The sequence below is a fragment of the Porcisia hertigi genome, chromosome 16, assembly GCF_017918235.1.
Source record: "Porcisia hertigi strain C119 chromosome 16, whole genome shotgun sequence".
In the NCBI taxonomy this organism is placed as follows: Eukaryota; Euglenozoa; class Kinetoplastea; order Trypanosomatida; family Trypanosomatidae; genus Porcisia; species Porcisia hertigi.
This window is the reverse complement of record NC_090575.1, coordinates 1-19,934: the sequence shown is the minus strand read 5'-3', so window position 1 is coordinate 19,934 and position 19,934 is coordinate 1. Positions and strand designations below refer to the sequence as shown.

The 19,934-nt window shown below is 53.6% G+C and overlaps 7 protein-coding genes across 7 annotated transcripts; all 7 read left to right on the top strand.

Moving 5' to 3' along the window:
* Positions 1 to 138: 138 nt before the first annotated feature.
* Positions 139 to 1,332, top strand: JKF63_05205 (uncharacterized protein; the record flags this gene model as incomplete). Its single annotated transcript, XM_067901173.1, has 1 exon — positions 139 to 1,332. One exon carries the CDS (start codon positions 139 to 141, stop codon positions 1,330 to 1,332), a length of 1,194 nt encoding a protein of 397 aa, XP_067758175.1.
* Positions 1,333 to 1,766: 434 nt separating this feature from the next.
* On the top strand, positions 1,767 to 4,646 carry JKF63_05204 (uncharacterized protein; the record flags this gene model as incomplete). Its single annotated transcript, XM_067901172.1, has 1 exon — positions 1,767 to 4,646. One exon carries the CDS (start codon positions 1,767 to 1,769, stop codon positions 4,644 to 4,646), a length of 2,880 nt encoding a protein of 959 aa, XP_067758174.1.
* Positions 4,647 to 5,712: 1,066 nt separating this feature from the next.
* JKF63_05203 (uncharacterized protein) lies at positions 5,713 to 7,683 on the top strand (the record flags this gene model as incomplete). Its single annotated transcript, XM_067901171.1, has 1 exon — positions 5,713 to 7,683. The coding sequence occupies one exon, from the start codon at positions 5,713 to 5,715 to the stop codon at positions 7,681 to 7,683; it is 1,971 nt and encodes a 656-aa protein (XP_067758173.1).
* A 599-nt stretch (positions 7,684 to 8,282) lies between these two features.
* Positions 8,283 to 9,236, top strand: JKF63_05202 (uncharacterized protein; the record flags this gene model as incomplete). Its single annotated transcript, XM_067901170.1, has 1 exon — positions 8,283 to 9,236. The coding sequence occupies one exon, from the start codon at positions 8,283 to 8,285 to the stop codon at positions 9,234 to 9,236; it is 954 nt and encodes a 317-aa protein (XP_067758172.1).
* A 659-nt stretch (positions 9,237 to 9,895) lies between these two features.
* JKF63_05201 (uncharacterized protein) lies at positions 9,896 to 10,993 on the top strand (the record flags this gene model as incomplete). Its single annotated transcript, XM_067901169.1, has 1 exon — positions 9,896 to 10,993. The coding sequence occupies one exon, from the start codon at positions 9,896 to 9,898 to the stop codon at positions 10,991 to 10,993; it is 1,098 nt and encodes a 365-aa protein (XP_067758171.1).
* Positions 10,994 to 11,554: 561 nt separating this feature from the next.
* On the top strand, positions 11,555 to 12,199 carry JKF63_05200 (uncharacterized protein; the record flags this gene model as incomplete). The annotated part of the gene is made up of 1 exon (XM_067901168.1): positions 11,555 to 12,199. The coding sequence occupies one exon, from the start codon at positions 11,555 to 11,557 to the stop codon at positions 12,197 to 12,199; it is 645 nt and encodes a 214-aa protein (XP_067758170.1).
* A 581-nt stretch (positions 12,200 to 12,780) lies between these two features.
* JKF63_05199 (uncharacterized protein) lies at positions 12,781 to 13,905 on the top strand (the record flags this gene model as incomplete). The annotated part of the gene is made up of 1 exon (XM_067901167.1): positions 12,781 to 13,905. The coding sequence occupies one exon, from the start codon at positions 12,781 to 12,783 to the stop codon at positions 13,903 to 13,905; it is 1,125 nt and encodes a 374-aa protein (XP_067758169.1).
* Between the last annotated feature and the right edge of the window lie 6,029 nt (positions 13,906 to 19,934).

Genomic DNA, 19,934 nt, shown 5'->3' with positions numbered 1-19,934 from the left:
CCATTTTTTTTTCATCTTGTTGTTTCTCTTCTCGATTTGCCACTTCTTCAAGTTGCGATTATGTGCTCTGCCCCACCTGGTTGACTGCGGTGAGACTCCCCGCTGGTGGTGCTGCTGCTCACATTACGTGGCAGTCACATGAACGACCGTGATGGCTCCCGGGGGACGGTTTCTTCCCCTCCCCTTTCGGCTCCCCTGGGGGTGTCTCCCCAGCATACGGGCTGGGGCGCTCTCCTACGGCAGCTGGAAGAGGTTCATCAGCGGATGGAGCATCGCTTAGAGAAAGTCCGCCTCGAAATACAGCATCTCGAGGCTCTTCGTGGCAGTATTGCCTCTGAGATGCTGATCGAGCCAGCACTGCGCCGTCGATCTGTCGTAGTTCTCTGTCCCAGGGACGACGGCAAGCGAGACCGTGATGAAAGTCGTTCTGTGAAGTACGCGATCTCGTGTCGGGCGCGGCGGAACGAGGCAGCAATTCGGCTCAGCACGCCGTTTCGCGAGGCGGCTCTCTATGTGAACTCCAGACAGCTTGTAGTTCGTGTTGCAGAACTAGATCCCAGCGAAGATGAGAAGGCACGTCAAGAGGTGGAGTTTATATTGCCGAGCTGTTCACCCCATGGGCTGGTAAAGGCAAATCACTTGCCTCTCGCTGGAGCGGCGCGTCTCCTCAAGTCTCTTACCGGGGCTGGACTGAACGAGTGCGATTTTACTCTCTCAAGATCTTCGACTGGGCGATTTCTTATCGTTCACGCAGGCCCCGATACAAGCGATGTCGAGGATCTTTGTGCCGCAGTTCCGGAAGGGGTGGTGCATGCATTGTGCCACAACAATATCGGGGATTCCGCAACGATTGCTAGCTGTCTGTACACACTCCTGGCAGAGCGGGCCACTTTGCGTGCCATGATATTGCCCACGATGCGTTCGCTCAGCGCAAAACTACTTCGACTTCCACCCTCACGACAACACTTGCTGTTAGAAGCGATCTTGTGGACATTGGAGGAGTCCTGCGGTTGCTGCGATCGTGACCTGGTCGAGAACTCACACGTTCAGTGGTGCAAAGTCCTGCAGGCTGTCTCACCTCTACGAACGGCGCGTAGACCTTTCCAACGGATTGGATATGCTACCGGGTATTGTCAGCTCCTTCAAGGACTCAGTGCCGTTTCCAGTGTGCGACAGGGGTATCTTACTTTCGTGTTGATCGTCTGCGGAGACTTCTTCGACCTGCTGAATGCGGGAAAACTGCCACTCCAACGGAAAGCCGCCCCGTTTGTGTTTTCATGGCAAACTCGCAACGTTGAAGGCAGGCCACCCCCCCCCCCCTCACTAACTTAGGAGGTGCGCAGTTGTTCAAGTAACGGAGATGCGGCAATGAAGTCGCTCACCAGGTGACACGGTGGAAATTAAAGCCATCAGGAAAACACACGAGGCAAAGAGCATATAAGTGCGCTCGGGTTCCGGGAGTCGGTATGCACCGTAGCATTGCAGTGAGCAAGCGACGAGGGCGGCCGACATTGCGCGTTGAGGTGCTGTGGGGCACCATTGCCCCCACCTCCCACCCCCTTTCACCCTGTGTCGCGTGATCTCCCATCACTGACACACAGGGGCACCAATGCTCACGCACACGATCCCCCACTCTCTCTCCTACTTGTCTGCTCTCTTTGCATTCTTCTTAACTTCCCAGTAAAGTCCCCCCTCCCCCACGGCTTTTGCTGGCTGTGTTGTTCGCTGTGTTGCTGCTCTCTGCTCTACCCCTAGCTCTGGACATCATGACACTGTCTAGCGACTACTCGATTATGACGCGCTGCATCTTACGCGCCGAGACCGAGGAGGGGTACAAGAAAATACTGGGCAAGCCTCCGGGGACGTTTTCGCTACAGGCAGAGATTGCACGGCATCACAAGACACTGCACCTACACCAGCTCGTCTTCGGCACAGACGCCTACCCCTCCCTCCGGGTCGTAGACCTGCTTCCCTCGACGTACTGCAGCCTCAGCGCTGACACAGCAGCAACTGTGGTGGTTCTTCCCCCCGATGCCATCTCTAGTGAAGGCACGGACAGTAATGTCGGTGGAGAAGTTCACCACCCTAACTTCCCTGATGGGTGCGTTATTGTTCATCTGGACAGCAAGCTCCGCGGATCCATGGCGCTTGCCACACCTCGCACTCTCGATGATCTTCTCATCGAGGAGGAGACCATAGTGAGGGTGAGTGGTCGCTGCCACGATTGTGCATTTGCTGTGAAGGTGACTGGGCACCCGGCCTTGGACTCGTCGTCCGGTGCAACGATGGTGGTGGGTCCAGAGCTGTTCCGCAACATGCGTGCTGCCTTCTACAGTCGTCCGTCACACGCGCTGGTGTCGTCTACCCAATCGGTCAGTTACTCTGACGTGGTGCTTTGCCTCCCCATAGACGCCTTTCAGCCTCTTGAAGACGACTGTGGCGAGCTTCTTCACTGGTCCGCTGCTGTGGAGAAGCAGGCGCTCACGAAAATCGTACTTTGCCCCGCCGTGGATGACGCCGTGCTGACAGAGCTGTACGGTCTCTACTATCCAGACTTATGCAAGCTCTTGGGCGCCGCTTCAGCGTCTGCCTGGGAGGGACGCCTCGTCAGCACCGGCGATGTTCTCTTTCTGGAGGAGGAGGCGCTCAACACGGTAGCGCAGCACCTGGAGGGCGTTGATGTGCTGGAGAGTGTCACTCGCGTTCTATCGCATAAGACCCGCAACTGGAAAGCGACGTGGGTAGATGAATACGTGTCTAGTAGCCACCTTCTCGCCCTGCGCATCACGCGTCTGGAGGTCCACAGTGCGCCAGTTGCACTCGGTATTCTGCGCAACTGTGGTGGGGCCGCGGACGCTGTCGAAGTGGCATTGGTGCACCAGCGCAACAACAGCGACTGGGATGTCACACCTGTCTGGGCTCCATCGCCGGCACGCGGGCTTGCCAATGTAGGGGTGTACGCACGCGTCCGCAGTGCGTTGCGCGATGTTGTGAAGCCATCGCTGGAGGGCAACGTTCACATCTTCGTCATTCATGGGATCAGGGAGAACCTGCCACGCGAGTTCATCGAGTGCGCCCTTTGGGAGTTTGGCCTTCCACCCTTTCTTGCAGCGGCAGAGGGCATGGACGAGGCCGACCTGGAGGGGTTGATCCGGAGGTTTCTAGGAAAAGCATGCGGTGCACCTGCAGTGCTCATCGTGCACAACGCGCACACGATCGCGGACTCTTCCCCGCACCTGCTATCGGTACTCGACGAGTTCACCAGTGGCACCTCGGGACCCATGGTGGGGGACCGACAACGCGAATCTCGCATTCTCTTTCTCCTGTGTGAATCTATGGAGGCCGTGCCGCCGATGATTGCAGCTCGCGCTACCAACTCTGACGGCGTTTTGGAGTGCGGCAACCCATCGGAGGAGGACCGGGCCGCGTTTATTGCACCGCTGCTGCAGTGGAGCTGCGCGCGTCATCGGGTGCATGCAAGCATCCTGCTGTCTCCCAAGACGTTTGCAGGATGGACTGTTGGTCTGACGTATGCAGACATACTCTCACTCGTGGAGGAGTGCGTTTGTGATGCCGCCCAGTCTACACAGTGCACAGGAGAGGCAATGGCAGTCGTCAGTGACCTTTCGTGCGAGTCGGTGGTGCAGGCGTACATGAAAATGCATGGGTACAGCATGGTTTCCACCAAATTGCAGCCAGTCCGGTGGAGCGACGTTGGCGGACTGGAGGAGGCCAAGCAAGAGCTGCGGGAAATGATCCAGCTGCCCATCCTGTACCCTGAGTTCTTCAAGAACGGCGTGAAAAAACGGACCGGGGTGTTGTTTTACGGACCCCCCGGTTGTGGTAAGACACTGTTGGCCAAGGCAGTGGCCACAGAGATGAACATGAACTTCATGTTCGTAAAAGGACCGGAGTTGATCAACCAGTACGTCGGTGAGAGCGAAAGAAACATCCGGCTCCTGTTCCAACGGGCCCGCGACAACTCGCCGTGCATTGTTTTCTTCGATGAAATCGATGCGCTGGCGCCGGCGCGTGGCGCGAAGGGTGACGCCGGCGGCGTTATGGACCGGATCGTCTCACAGCTTTTGGTAGAGGTGGATGGTATTGGCCAGAAGCGCTCGGATGGCACGGCGAGCGGCGACGTGTTCATCATTGGTGCTACGAATAGACCCGACCTGCTCGATGCTGCGCTTCTGCGCCCCGGTCGCTTCGATCGGTTGTGTTACCTCGGCATACCGTCTACGCGAGAAGAGCAGCTTTTTGCGCTCAAAGCGTTAACTCGCAAGTTCGACATGGACGCCGACGTCGATTTGCTGGAAGTGCTCGAGCCACTGGACTTTGTGTACACCGGCGCCGACCTCTATGGTCTTTGCTCGGACGCCTTGATGTTTGCTGTAGGGGATGCGCTGGAAGAGGTGCAGCAGCGCGTGGCGACTGTTGCGTCAGCGGAGACCGCTGTGTACAGTACACCTGGTAAAGAACCCCAAACGGTGACGGCGGCCACCGAGGAGGAGTCTCGACCGATAAAAGTCTGCATGGAACACTTTCTCCGGGCTCGAGCGCAGCTGAAGCCCTCTGTGACGAAGGCGGATTTACACAAGTACGAAGCCCTCAAGCACAAGTTCAACAATTCCAAGGGGCAGTAGGAAGGCGCGTCCCTTCAGCCGCCGCCGCCCCTCCCCTCCCTCGCCCCACTTTTGCGGTGGGGACGGTTCACATTTGTCGGGTCGTGTGTGATATTGGCCAATGTCACACGCACAAAAACAACAGAAAGCGGGAACTTCACAGGGCGTAGAAACAGTGGACACCCGTTCCGTGTCTTCCAGCTAACGTCTATCTACATATATATATATATATATATGTAGATTGATATTGCATAACCGTCCAGCCTACCGCGGCCACTCTTTTTGGATAGCTGCAAGGCACTAGTCGCGTGTGCGTCACTGCATGTCAAACCGGGTAAGAACAGGGAGAAAAAAAACTGGACATGACCCGCACAACGCAGAGACAAGGGGAAGGGGTCCACAGGCAGGTTGCACGGGAACGCGGAGGCCATGTATGTAGACCTTGGTGGGCGATTTTCTCTACCAAGGTCTACGTATCCCAGAGTTTCTACAGAAAAGGCTTCTGTGGTGTGTGTGTGTGTGCTTCTTCTCACAAGTTTGAGGGAACCCTCGCGTGTGTGCTGCCGATGGCCTAGGATGCGCTAACCATCACACAAACAAAACTGAGAGGCCGATATACCTGGCGCACTAAGCCGCAAGACGTCTAGATGCGTTGTGGTAGGGTAAGGGAACGCGGTATATCTCTGCGAATGCCGCCAGGGCGAGGGTTTCTCGCGGGAGGCGACTACTTGGTTCACCATACAACCCAGTCGCTAGCTTTGATGGTTCCACTGGGGGCCAGGGCCCTCTCTCAGTGCGAATGTGTGACTGGGGAGTGCATTACTTTCTCATACTTCACGTAGGGTCACGCATTGCCTACCGTGCGCTCTATGAGTCTCCTCGTCTACAAGATCCCCCCTTTTTTCCTCTTCACATCGTCACGCTTTCTTTTTTCCTCTCATTTTTTCGCGCGTACGTGTTTCCCTTTGCTCCTTACTTCTGTCGGCTACTTTTACACCAACATTCCTGTTATTTTTTTTTTGTAGACCCCCTGTAGCAGCCCCTAAAGGTCATCTGAGCCCCGTTTTTGAGACCCAGTGCTGTTGTCATGTCGCTCACTGCGATATCTGCCAAGCGTATTCGACGGACGTGGGAGCCGGAGGAGAAAACATGGAATGACGATGTATTGGAGCTTCCCTGGGAGGATGTTCAGCCGGCACTGCACAAAGCATCTATCTTCGCCTTGAAGAATGTCTTTTTCTTTTCTCACGCAACCCCGGTCCAGGCCGTAACGCTGCGCGTTCTCACACAGCATGGGGTGAGCGCCTTTGTTGAGGCCCCAACTGGCAGCGGCAAGACGCTTGCGTTCCTGCTTCCGATTATGGAACGGTGTGTTCGATCCTGTGAGGCTTACGTTACATTACACCAGCGACCACCTCTCTTTCGCCACATTCTTGGCATCATCTTCTCGCCGTCGCGCACGCTGGCTGAGCAAACCTTCGTGGTAGGGCGAAACTTGGCCGCTCGCTATCCCTTCAACCTACAGTTTGTACTGTGCGACGGCGTCGTTCAGAAGCCCATGGCAGTGATGCAGCATCTCCAGCGTGGGGCGCGTGGCGCAGGAACGATCCTTGTGACAACACCGAAAGACTTCGACGCGCTGCTCCCGTTGTTAGAGGAGGCGCAGACCTCTGCGCGAGGCCCTATCGCTTCCGATATGAGAGCGTTGCTGGCTCAGCAGGATGAGGAAACACGGCAACGGTACCTGGCACGCAAAAAGCAGGCCGGCATCGACACACAAAAAGGCACTCTCCCTGATGACACTGTACGGTTCTACTCCACACCGGAGGCGCGCTTTTTCGTCGTCCTTGACGAGGCGGACTTGCTCTATAATTCCCCTGAAATGCGGCACACGGTAGAGCAGTTTGTGGATGTGTATCGGCGTAAGCGGGACCCTGTAAGCGCACCAACACATCGCAGATTATCCGCTACAAAGAAGAAAGTGGCGACAAAAGGCGGCAATGGGCAGGCAAAGTCCTCGCTTTGGATGGACTTTGCATTTGTGGGCGCCACCGTTGCAACATCGCCGCTGCTGAGAGCGTATGCTGAGAAGGTTTGCGCAGAGTCTGATAGTACTCTTCACACACTGGCGCTGCGCTCAAACGAGGACTTTGTCTCGCAGATGAGCAACCGGTTCCTGGTTTGCGACGCCGCAAACTTTTTGTCGTACCTCGTCCAGATGATGAATCTCCACGCGTTAAAAAAACACTTCGTTTTCTTTAACAGTTTCCGTGTTCTGCAATTCGTGCAGCGTCTTTTTGCTGTTCTATGCCAAGGCAGCCGCCCGCTTTTGTACATTGCGAAGGTGTTTGTGATGTACGAGGGCATGACCGAAAGTGCTCGCATCGATCAGTATAACCAGTTTCTCACCCATGTGAGTAAAAACGACGAGTCCCGCAGGCCCAAGAAAGCCCTTTCCGATGCAGAGAAACGCAATCAGATCTTTACAAGCGGATGGAAGCGAGATGGCGCCGTGACTATGGGCACGGGTGCCATTCTCCTTTGCACTGACATTGCGGCCTTTGGGCTTGACGTGCGGGATGTCGACTACGTCTACCACTTTGAACCGCCGACCACTGTGCAGTCGTACATCCACCGCGTGGGGCGAGTGGGTCGCATGGGCATGAGAGGAAGCAGTATTCTTCTGCTGCCGTGTAACGCAGACTCGACGGATATGCAGTCCAGTCGCGAACGGAAGACGGGCAGCACGCGCTTCCACACCATCACGAACACCAAGAATCCCACTGGAGAGCTGCATGCGCCTCGCATTAGTGCTGACTCCTTGCCAGAGGAACGTCGAGCATACCTGGTGGAGCTCGGCAAGCACAGCGCACTGGAAGAGTACAGAATTCCACCCTTCGCACCCGTTACCGCCACCCTCCGGAATTATATCACGCAAGACAAAAAAATTCTCAAACTTGCAAAGCGCGCTGCGATCGCTATGTGTGAGGCCCCAGAAAATAAAGAGAAGGCGTGGTTCAACCCACGTCTCGCAATCCGTGCACTTCTTCTCGATTAAAAGGTGAAGGGCAACGGTTTGGAGGAGATATAGTAATTATCTGTACGTGTCTTTGTGCATGGGCAAGGTGTTTAACGGCTGCCTTGTTGCTCCTGGTTTTCGTTTTCGTATAACACCGCTTTGAGTGGAGATGAATTATCTCCACACTAAAAAGAGGAGAAGACAAAAGAAGCTCGTCAAGTGTGTGTGGATGGAGCGAATTGAAATGGACTGTGTTTCCCCCTCCTCTGCTCTCCTGTCACCATGCCCTTCATTGGCTGCTGAATAGGGCTCATGAGCGGGTACTGAGGGAGGGTGCTCTGACCCTGCGTTGTCGGTCTCCCGCCCGAGTTCCTCGCACCCTATTCTTTTGTTATTTTTATTTTCGCTGGAGTGCTCAGCGCATCTTTTGTGTTTGGAGTATGTGCGTCTTTGAAGTCCACCCACTTGCCTGCCGCGAAGTTTCGTGCGTTGCTTCTGTCTCCTATCACTCTCCCCCTCCTCTCCACCATGTCCCTTCTCCGCACCCAACCTGTTGAGTTGTCATAGGTGCCTTCGGCTGGTGAAGCGTATGCGTGCGCCTTTGCAGTGAGCTGTGAGCGGTACATGCATATGTGGTCATGTTGAGCTACAATAATATTGTGGAGAAGGGGGAGCCCCCCAACAAGGAGATCATCGACCACGTTTTAGACCATATTCACGAGTTCCCCACCCCGACGGTGGTGCCCACGGGAGATGGTGAAGTGGACTGTATTGTCCTCGAGAACTTGCTGACACACGAGGAGTGCGATCAACTCATGGAAGCGTGCGAGAAGGTAGGCTACACGTTTTGGCTTCAAAAGGAACACACCGACACCGACGGAGAAGTCGCATGCGGTGATACATCAAAAGCAGTGCGTATCGTCGACACCATAGAGGCCGACTTTCCGCACCTCTCAGCAAGGCTGTACGACCGCATTTCCCGTGTGGTACCTCTGGAGCCCAAGAGCTTCTCGGAAGACATGCCGCAGGCTGACAAGCTGTTCGAGCGCGACCTTGTTGGCACGTGGGTGCCGCATGCGCTTTCGGAGAACCTTCTATTCGGCCGCTACAGTCCCGGCGGCCACTTCATGCCACATGTAGACGGCTCCACCATTGTCGACCTGAATACTCGCTCGTTTTACACGCTTCTCATCTACCTCAACGACTGCCCGCATGGCGGAGAGACGTTTGTGTTTGCGGGCGAACAGTGTGAGGTCATGTACCTGGACACGGAAACGAACAAGTACCGTGGTCACAATACACAGCGGGTGGGCACTGTGTATCCCAAAAAGGGATCAGCCGCCTTCTTCTACTACAGTTTGCTACACGAGGGTGCACCGGTGATCCAAGGGAGCAAGTATATATGCCGTGCCGATTTGCTTTACCGCCGCACCCCAGCGATTTTTGCTTCCGAAGCGGACGCGAAAGCGTTTCGATTGTACCAAGAGGCGCGTATTGCCGAGAGCCAGGGAGACGCCAACCGCGCATGCCAGCTTTTCCAGCGTGTTAAAAAGTTCTCCGAGGGTGTTGCTGCGATTTATCAGATCAATTGAGCGCAAGGAGCGGTTTGTCACGCAAACTTCGAGGCTTCTGACGATCTCACGCTGGGAGCGAACGGGGCAGGGAAGGAGAATTTGTGCTTGCTGGCCTCCGTAGCAACGTGCTACCTCGTCCCTTTTGTGAGCCAGGCAACGGCCCCATTTCATCTTGTGCTATGATGAAGACACAAACGCCGTCCTTGGTACACTGCTAAAACGGATCCCGTGTCTCTTCCTCATTCTCACAAACCCACACAGGTAAATAAAGGAGCCGGCAAAGGGTAGTGGACATGGTGGTCCCAATACCAAAATAAAAGAAAGGAAGTGCAGCTTTATGCCCAAGAAAGACTCATGCCTCCATAAGTGTCCATCACTGTCACCCCACACCATCATTGGAACACGCCCACAATCGCCTCATTTGTGTTCCCCCCTGACGTCGTGTTCAGCAACAGAACAGATGATGCACCTCCACTATCCCGCTGGGCGTTTCACACGTTCGTACCCCTGGCTGGGGTGATAATGGCCGGAAAGCCCAGTGGTGTGCGAATGCGAGCACTTCTCTTCAGTCCTCCTCATTTGTCCCACCGTTTTCCCCTCTCCTCTCCTCTCCTCTCTCCGTGGATGTGAACTTTGCCCCTTCCGAGGTCAGCCGCCTCTTGATCCCATCCGGACTCATGCAGCACAGGGAAGACTACGCCCCATCCGCCTCCCAGGATGAGCAGTATTTCGAGAGCTACGGGAATCTTAGCGTTCACAAGGTGATGCTGCGCGATCGCCCACGCATGAACTTCTACAAAGCCCTCCTCACGGACAGGTCTGTTGTGGAGGATAAGGTGGTGGTAGACGTGGGATCCGGCTCGGGTATCCTATCCTGCTGGGCAGCGCAGGCCGGCGCCGCGCACGTCCTCTCTATCGAGGCGTCCTCTCTCGCGGAGCTGCAGCGACAAATCATTTCCGACAATGGTCTCTCTGACCGCGTCACTGTCATTGCGTCCACGGTCGAGGAGATCGTCAGTGCAGGCGTGGAGGCCTTTTTGAATGCCCACGCGTGCGTTGGCCTTCACGGCGGCGTAGCGCTCGTCGTCTCGGAATGGATGGGCTTTTATCTCTTCCATGAGTGCATGCTTCCCTCCGTGATACGAGCTCGTGACTTTTTCCGTGACGTGAACGCCACACTTCAGTCGCCTCTCACCGTTTCCATGCTTCCCTCCCACGGGAGACTGCTGGCGGCGCCCTTGACACTCAAACCTTACTACTCGGAGACCTTTGGTGCTTTCTGGAACTGCGTTGATGGCGTCCGCCTGCACACCCTGGGGAAGCTCGAGTTTGAGGAGCATATCGAGGCATCGTCGCCTCTGGTGGATGTCATACCGAAGCAATCTTTGCTGCATGACGGTTTGGTCTTCTGGGACCACAACTTCGACGAGGTCGCTGTCGAGGAGCTCACTAGCATCGTGGCGTCACGCAGTTTCAACTTTGCCACTTGTGTTCATACGTCCTCCGCGAAGGCGAGTCTTGAGGAAATGGGCCGGTTCACCGTGGACGGGTTTACTCTGTGGTTTCAAGTCAGCTACGGTGACATTGTCCTCGACACGTCCCCCTTCGCCCCACCAACGCACTGGAAGCAGACCACAGTGCTCCTGCCACGCGAGTTCCGCAACGAGGAAAGAGTCTCGTTTAGCACCCTTGACGACCCTTTGGGGCTCAGTCTGCGACTCACAGCAAAAGACCTTTCGCAGCGGTGCTACCAAATTGAGTTTGAGCTCAGCTAGCGGAGTCAGTCCGCCCTTCCTTTCTGCCCACTGTCCTTTTCTGTGTCACACATCGCTGTTAACAACAGCCTTTTACTCTGTCTCGCTTTTATGTGCTTGCACGTTCGCAGAGTGTGTTCTTGGGAGGGGGAGGTGGGATCTACCCACTGCTTTTCCCCTTTTCCTTCTCCTCCTCCTCCTCCTCACCCCACCCGCCCCGACCACCTACAGCCTCACCAAAGGAGAAGTGCTGCTTACACTGGAGTGGTTCTGTGGCTACTTTTTGAGGATTCTCTTCTTGCCTCCCGCGAGACGCGCCACCTCCTTTGTTTCCATTTCCATCTAGTGAAACGCTCTATTGGGGAGGTACTTCTCAAAGGTAACGCTTTTCGGGCTACATATGCAACACACACACTACATCCACTTCTATCGCTCTCTGTTCGTTTCCCGCTCTTTCTTTTTTCTGCACGCTTCCTTCATTGATTCCTGTAGAGAATTACTAGCCGGCACCGCGTATGCTGACGCTCTCCCCCCCACGGTATATCTTCCCTCTTCTGAGATTTATTTCTTCGGACTGCCACCATGTCCACTGGGAGCGTCTCCGATGCCACGTTGGAGTACTTCAACTCGAAGGGCATCCAGTCCATTCTGGAAGAGGCGATGCACAACTTAGTGCTCGAAATGCCTGAAGACCCCCTCACATTCCTCGACGAGGTCTTCCGCCGACCAACCCCAGTTCGTGTGATCCTTACCGGTCCACGTGGCAGCGGGAAGACTACACTGGCAGCGAAGCTTGCTGCCCATTACGGTGTTGCCCATGTTCTTGCGTCTGCCGCTACAGTCGACGACGTAGCGATGCCTGGTGATGTTTTGGAGGAGCTGAAGAGCTTACAGAGGAAGGGCAAAGGCTGGGTGTTGGACGGTTTACCCCAGACGCGTGCAGAGGTTATTCAGCTCCAGACGTTGGGAGTTTCTCCACAGCATGTCTTTGAGCTGCAGGTCCCGCTAGGTGTGGTGCTGGAACGCTTCACGGCAACTGCGACAGGCACGTCAAGCCAACTAGAAAGCCTGGAAGCTATTGCGAAAAGCCAAAAGTTGTACAATGTTCGCCGGATAGAAATCGTTACCTCATACCAGCGTTGCTACCACGCCATCGATGCCACTCCTCCCGCCGAACAAGTTACTGCGGATGTGATCCGCGCAATTGACACGCTGCAACGTTCGTGAAAACGTAAATCCCACTTCACCCCTCTCGAGGAAAAGAGAGAGAGGGGGAGCGAGGGGAGGGGAGGAGAGGAGACATTTTCATGACACCAAGAGAAAGGATCGTGTTGCGTGGGGTGTTGCTGTTTTGAAGATGGCGGGGTGCAGCAACTGTTATGTGGTGGCTGCACGATGTAAACTAGACCATCGGTGATTCTTTCATGGTTCGATGAACAGGAGCGACTTTGTCGCTTTTCCTGGCAAGTTTCAACTGTTTTCTTGCTGATTAGAGTGTGTCCTTATCCCGATTAGAAGTAAAACTGAAGGGGGGTAGAGAGGGATGTGTTCATCCTCACGATAACTCTCCACTTGACGGCGCGCGTTTTCTGCGCAGTGCCACATGGTCATCACTGCAACGCTCTACGTGTACACGCACACACACCTTGGTCTCTCTCTCTCTCCTCTTTCACTCGCCTCCGCGGCGTTCAGCCTCTTTTCCCTCCCTCCCCCGCCTTGCGCCTGAGTACGTATACAAACTTCTATACATACATTCGTATATACATGTATTGCTTAATGATCGCCGCCGCTGCCTCCGCAGGTTGACCATGTTCTCGACCTCTGCTGTCCAATTACGGCACCGCCTGTTTCACCCGGTGCGTCAGGCAGTGCCATTTCATTTTAACCCTGTGCAGTCCATCTTCCCTCTAATATACGAGAACAACCTGCTCGCTAAACCGCGCCGGAGCTGGGAGGACTACGAGGGCAGGAAAGAGTTTGATATCGACCATCCGCTCCCCGTAGTCGGGACACGACTTAATGAGCGCACGACGACGCACAAGTGGTCTCACTGGGATCAATATCTGAATCCCCAGATCACACAGAGCTGGATGGACCTGACACCGTCTCCCGAGTATGTTGGTCCTCGGAGCGGGCACAATGTGATCAAAATGGGGTGGATGAAGATTGGTGGTAGCTGGAAGTACTCTCGCAGCTACAACGATGCACGGCGGGGTTTTGCAAAGGGGCAGTGGCAGGAGCGGAAGATGACGCCTCGCTTCATGTTGGCACCGCGCGTCTCTCCTGGAGGCCCGCGCAACCGATACGAAGGAAAGGCTTCCTTCTCCCGTATTAGCCTTAGCAAACTCCTCTGGGCAGTCGATACGGGCCGCCTGAACCCCAACGAGACCATTACGCTCTATCACCTTCGTCACGCAAAGGTAGTCGCTGATCGAGAAATTGTTTGGCCAGGGATGGTGTTGTTGGCCGGCAACGTGGAGCGTGTGCCCTATCCACTGCACATCGAGCTCCAGAATGCTTCTGCAAAAGCAGTCCAGTTACTTGAAGAAGCAGGCGGTACGTTCACCAATGTTTACATGTCTCACGAGGGCCTCTATCAAGAGCTACACCCGGAGGAGTTCCCCACCTTCATGGACCAGCAGCTCCCTGAGAGGAAAGGCCTGGAGAACTTTGCAACGAATCCACGAAAGCGCGGCTGGCTAGCGCAATGGTACGAAGATGAAAGCCGCTACGCTCATCCTGACGCTGGACGACGCCATTCGCACTATGTACGTCCACCGACTGTTCGCGACTTCCCTGCAACGATTGAGGAATACGAGCTCGCAAAGCACCACCAGAAGTGGCACCTGAACCAGCCGGGAAGTGCCACGGTGTTGCCGTGGCACGCACTGAACACTGCTGACATGGCGCGGCGGTCAACAGGTCGACTGTAGAGCTGAGGCCCACTCCCGCCAACGTGGGGTGAAAAAAGAGACGTGGGTATCTTTCTGTGCCGGCACTCGCCCTGGGAAGTGCATCGCTGTTGTTTTCTTCTTAAGCACTTCAACTCCCCCACCAAAAAAAAACAGAAAATGGAAGGAGTCCGAGTAAGTTGGGCTAGAGACTAAAAGAGTACCCGTGCCACCCTTTGACCCGGGTGACGCGGAGTGGCGATCCTGGAGTCTACTAGAAGCCTTCGCATGCACTTGCCTGAGCGCTTTCTCCGAATCGACCGACTCCTTTCTTATTTTCGGAAAGATGAACAAACAGGGCGTCATCTTCAAGGGCGCGTCAAACGTCTCTCGCTTCTCTCCTTATACGTTTGTCACCTTCTGCCTTGCTTGCACACCCCTCCTCCTCTACTCTGGGTGCCTTGCTCTTGCGGGCGCGCATACTTTTCGAATACAGCGGCATTCGTTTCACGTCGACGAAACCAAGTGCCTATATGACAACACGGGTGGAATTGCGCAAGGTGCAAGTGGTGGGTGCCAACCCAAGCAAATTTGACAGCCCGATCTGCGTGCACTTTGTGCTCGATGTGTTTGAAAAGCCGCCGCAGGAGACCATCAGCGTGACCTTCACCTGGTCACCCGTCTGGGACTTTTCTGTAGACCAGGAACTAGATGAGATGGAGGTGGGCCCTCTCACCACGCTTGGGAGGCACGAGTTCACCTTGGAAAGCGATCCACCTAACGTTACAGAGATTCCAGATCCCACAGGTCCCACTGCCCTGATCGTATCACTGAAATACAAAGGAGAAGAGTTTCTGCACGTTGGGTACAACATCACCGTCACCTGCGAGGGTGACCTTCCGGATGTCTTCACTTCAGCTGAACAGCTCACCCGAACCATTGGGAAATGCTACCCAAGAGTGAGGGAAATTTCATGGGACAGGACATCGGCAGCAGCTACCTCGCCCTCCGACTCGGACGGGGAGAGCACCGGCGATGGCGTGGCCTGTCCGCTGAAACGCGCGCGGGAGGAGGGTGAAGTTCAGACATAAGGTTTTCCTGTCGCATAGTTTCGTGTGAGGTGTGAATAGATGATGTTGGTGCCCGGCAGCTTTTCCCGGCATCAACGAGGGTCACTCTGCATATGTCAGTGATCTTTACCCCTCGATAACCGTGGGTTGGTGACTTTTTAATTATCCGAGAAGAGTTGTGCATGATTGCAGAGATAGTTGGAGGTGTTTTCGAGGGCGTTTTTGGAGCTTGGGTTGATAGTGTATGGAGGGACACTCTTATGCATCAGAGGATAGCCCTCACATCTCACTCGCACTCCAGAACCCGATGTGTGGCCGTTGACGGGTCGGATCCCCTCGGGCACTCTGTTCTAGACGCCCTCAGTTATTCATATGGAGGGGTGACCTGCAATGATGAGATTCACCGCACAAGCTACGCTGCCGGCGGATGGTGCGTAGCACGGGTGCATTTTGGTGTTTAGGAGGCCTTCATGGGCAGTCTTAGCGGTACAACACACACCTTGTGTAGCCTCGTCTCGGGTTGAGCAGTGGTGGGCAACTGTGAAGGGCGCATTGCTCATTCATACATCATTTCTGATCGAACCTGACAAGACACATGTTCCACTGAAAATTAGATCTACCAAAGGTTGCGTTGGTGCTGCCTTGAATATGCCACAGGCCTACGGGAGGTGTCTCCGCAGTGCTTCATCGCGGATAAGGGGGCGGGGCATCTTCGATGCACCGGAGGTGAATTCTTCGAGTGCTCGTTCCGCTCTTCTGTAAAAAAAAAAACGGTTACTCTCAGCATTTGGCTTTGGCTCTTGAATTGTTGTCCTGCAGAAAAAAACACGAATTTGTTTGTACCGCTTCACCTCTCTTCGCAATACGCTTTTCAGAAACGAAGAAACTCACTGCATCCTCGCTGCGGACCACTACTTTTCCTTCCGTTTGTCGCTCTTCTGTTTTTTTCTTCTCCCCCTTCATCGAAAGTCTATGCTGCTGCTTTTTTATTCAATAACATCTTCGCCCTCGATACAAGGTTCGCAAAAGCAAGTACACTACTCCTCTCGATAGTCTGGAATAGGAATGCATGAGGACTGACGCGAGCCATTGATTTTTGCAGACGATGGGGAGATGATCGAATGGATCTTTCAGAGAGACATCTAGCGCGGCTCTCACATGCCATTTTGTCGCTGATCCGCCCTCCCTTCTCCAATGTGCATCTGCTTTTTTCTCTTTGCTAGAGCTGCGCTGTTGTAAGACGATCAGCAGTGCTTGGCTGATTCTTCTTCCCTCTTTCCCTCTTTCCCTCACCCGCTCCCCTACAAACAAGAGGAGGGGTCATTGAAGACACACTGTTCTTTTTTTTTTTCACGGCTCCTGTCGCTGTGATGCGCTCTTCATGCGACGCAGCCGCAGCGCCTCTTGCACTTCCCCATGACTGCCGCCCCGGCTTCCCCCCAACTCCTCCTCTATTTGTTGTTGAATCTCTTTTTCTGCTTGTGTGAATGGGGGCACGTGTGAGCCCTACCTCGATCATGCAGACATACAGCCCCTTTTCCCAGTCGCACAGGCTTGCTGTCACTACCTTCCCGCCTCCCGATTTTCATTTTCTGTACTCGCCATCGACGACCACCACCCTGCAACAGCCACACAGGGTTCACCCTGTAGCCCATCCGTAGTGCCGCTCTTTTTACCATGCCTTCTGCGTTGTTGCGCCACGTGGCTCACTCCTCATTCTCCATCGCCTGTTCTCCCTTCGGAAAAAAAATAACTGTGAAACCCATTTTATGATGTGTTCCCTGGCCATGTGCTACCTGCCCTCAGCCCCATCGATAAAAGTTCGCATTACGGGGAGACAGGGGGGGGGGCGAAAGAGCGCGATGTTTCGTCCTTGTTGACTAAACAAAAATTATATCACTCGATTTCCTCTACTAAAAATGTCTGCAGCAGTGTCATCGCACCATCGGCTTTCGATCTCCGGTTACCGCGGACAATCGGCAAAGTACTCTATCGCGCTTCCTGGTCCAGGGGTCATTTCCTTGGAGATAGAACGCCTGCCTATTTTTTCACATCATTCTGGGGTGCAACGCCCTTCATCCTAGAGTTTCCTCGTGAGCACATCTAGGGGCGAAAAAAAAACTGCAGGATCGTGTGCTTTTGTCCTAAATTGTCTTTTAGCTGACAAAAGGTAAGGGATATGGGCAGGGCTACTTGATCCTGCTGCAGCCTTTCAAATGCTGCGCCGTTCGTTCCCACAGCGTTCCATGTGGGTGGTTAGGGGTCCATAGGGTTAGGGTCCATAGGGTTAGGGTCCATAGGGTTAGGGTCCATAGGGTTAGGGTGCCTAGGGTTAGGGTTAGGGTGCCTAGGGTTAGGGTTAGGGTGCCTAGGGTTAGGGTTAGGGTGCCTAGGGTTAGGGTTAGGGTGCCTAGGGTTAGGGTTAAGTGCGCGGGTTAGGGTTAGGTGCGCGGGTTAGGGTTAGGGTGCGCAGGGTTAGGGTTAGAGATGCGCGAGGGTTAGGGTTAGGGTGCCTAGGGTTAGGGTTAGGGTGCCTAGGGTTAGGGTTAGGGTGCCTAGGGTTAGGGTTAGGGTGCATAGGGTTAGGGTTAGGGTGCATAGGGTTAGGGTTAGGGTGCATAGGGTTAGGGTTAGGGTGCATAGGGTTAGGGTTAGGGTGCATAGGGTTAGGGTTAGGGTGCATAGGGTTAGGGTTAGGGTTAGGGTTAGGGTTAGGGTTAGGGTTAGGGTTAGGGTTAGGGTTAGGGTTAGGGTTAGGGTTAGGGTTAGGGTTAGGGTTAGGGTTAGGGTTAGGGTTTCATTGGCGAAGTCTTTTCGACGGAGGCAATCGAATGGTACATGATTTTCTGGAGGGATTGAAAGTCTACACGGGAGGGGGGGTCCGAGCGAGGGGGTCGGGTACCATGTGGTCGGCCGGCTTTCCGAGTGAGCGACGCACATTCACTGCTATGCAGTGTGTGGTGCGGGGGATTTCTGACGAATGCATGTCCGGGTTTCGTCCGAGATGTCTGGTCCGAATGTATTTTGGTACCCCGGACCCGGGTGTACCCGGGACGGTTGGTCCAGTGCACCTTGTGTGCCGATATGCTCCTGAAGTGGTTTTCTACAAATGTGATGTCACATGTATGTGTGTTTGTTATCTCTTTACCGAATGATTATTCGTTCTCTCTCCTTCTACTTCTGTCTCTTATGGAATTGGATACAAATCCAGTAAGTAATCTTAGTGGGTTTAATGCGGTCTCTGACGCAAAAACGCCCACCCACCCAACCCTGAGAACCGGAACTCCTGACGGTGTCTGGTCCACGGTGAAGTGGTTTTCAGAATGTTGATTCAGTTTAAGCTGTTCCATGCCACACGATGGCAGATCAGCAAAGCAGTTTGTTTTCAAGGCGGTCAAGAATGCCACGCGACTGTGATTCTATCCAATGTTTTGCAGGTTCAATGTTTTTGCAGGTGCCCGAGAGGTTTTTTCGACCAGCTCTCTTTCACCCGCGCCCCGGGTTTCCAAGAAAGAGAGCGGGTGTCTAAGTTGAAAGGGTGCGCTTCCTCTGTTGTAAAACCTTTCCGGAAAGCTAACCACCCTCATATGCCAATGGCGTTTCAACACCCCGTGGGCTTTAACAAAGGGGAACCGTTGATTGATTTGTTCCCTCCGTAATGACATCCCTTTCAGATTCTTTACTTTTCAGCATTTTTCTTCCCTTCAATAGTTAGTGGCTGGGCATCGCTGGGTGAAGAAATGGTAGCCAGGATGACCTCAAAAATGGAAAAACTATCTCTAACGTTTATGATTGATTTCTCTAAAGATTCTCTTGTTTTCAGTTTTCTCTTGACACAGCATGGATTCACGCTGTGTTCGCCATAACCCTCTGACGAACGCCGGCGGGGCGTTTGTCATCCACCCAGTATCTTTTCTTTGTTTTCTGTCACTCTTTGATTTGTTCGATTTCTCTAGTTTAGTAGATTCTCTTGTCTTCATCTTTTTGCCCACTGACAACACGAGTGCTCGTTTCGCCTCGGCTTCTTCCCTTTTTCCCTCGGGCACCACCGTTTGTTCAGTCGGAGCTGATTTGCCTTTGTAGTTTCATATGTTTTCAGATTTTCTTTCGTGATCCGTTGTTCTTGCATGTCCGTTTGGCATGCACACCTTTGGCACAAATGAAGGGGCACTCGGTGCTGGGGGCTTCCCCGGTACCGGTGCCAAGCCACAAGAAAAAACACACAACAGAGATGTAGACGACGTGACGTGTCCCACACGCGACTGGACGCGAAGGGTGGACGAACGGAACCCCAGTTACGCGGCCACGCGGCTGTAGTCGCGTGCCTGCCTTGCCGCTTCCCATCGGGGTCGCGAAGAATCATGCCATGACCTGCCCCACCTCAGGCCACGCCTCCCTCACTTCCCCTCGGCCTCCTTCTTTCGCGACACATCTCACAGGTCAGTAACATCAAGGTTGGAATTTAAAAATCAGTAAGTCAGATTAAAATTAAGGTAGGTCAGAATTAAGAGTTAAATTAAAATTAAAGGTTAAGAGTTAGGGTTAAGTTAAAGGTTAAATTAAGGTAAGTCAGATGGGGTCGGAAGTTAAGATTAGGTTAAAATTAAAATTAAATTAAGGTAAAATTTAGGTGAATTAAAATTAAGTCAGGTCAAGTTAAGTCAAGAGTTTAAGAAGTCCAAGTCAAATTAAAATTAAAATTAGTTAAAGTCTAAAATTAGAAGTCAAAAGTCAAGTCAAGTCGAAATTCAAGAATCAAATTAGGTCAAATTAAAATTAAGTCAAGTCAAATTAGTCAAGTCAAGTCAGGTTAAGTTCAGGAGTTAAGTTAGGGTTCAAGGTTAGGTAAGTTAAGATTGGAAGGTAAGTCAGGTTAAAATTAAGATTAGAATTAGCAAGTTAAAGTTAAGGTTAGAGTTAAGGTTAGATTAGGGTTAGGGTTAAAGTTAGGGTTAGGAGTTAGGGTTAGGGTTAGGGTTAGGGTTAGGGTTAGGGTTAGGA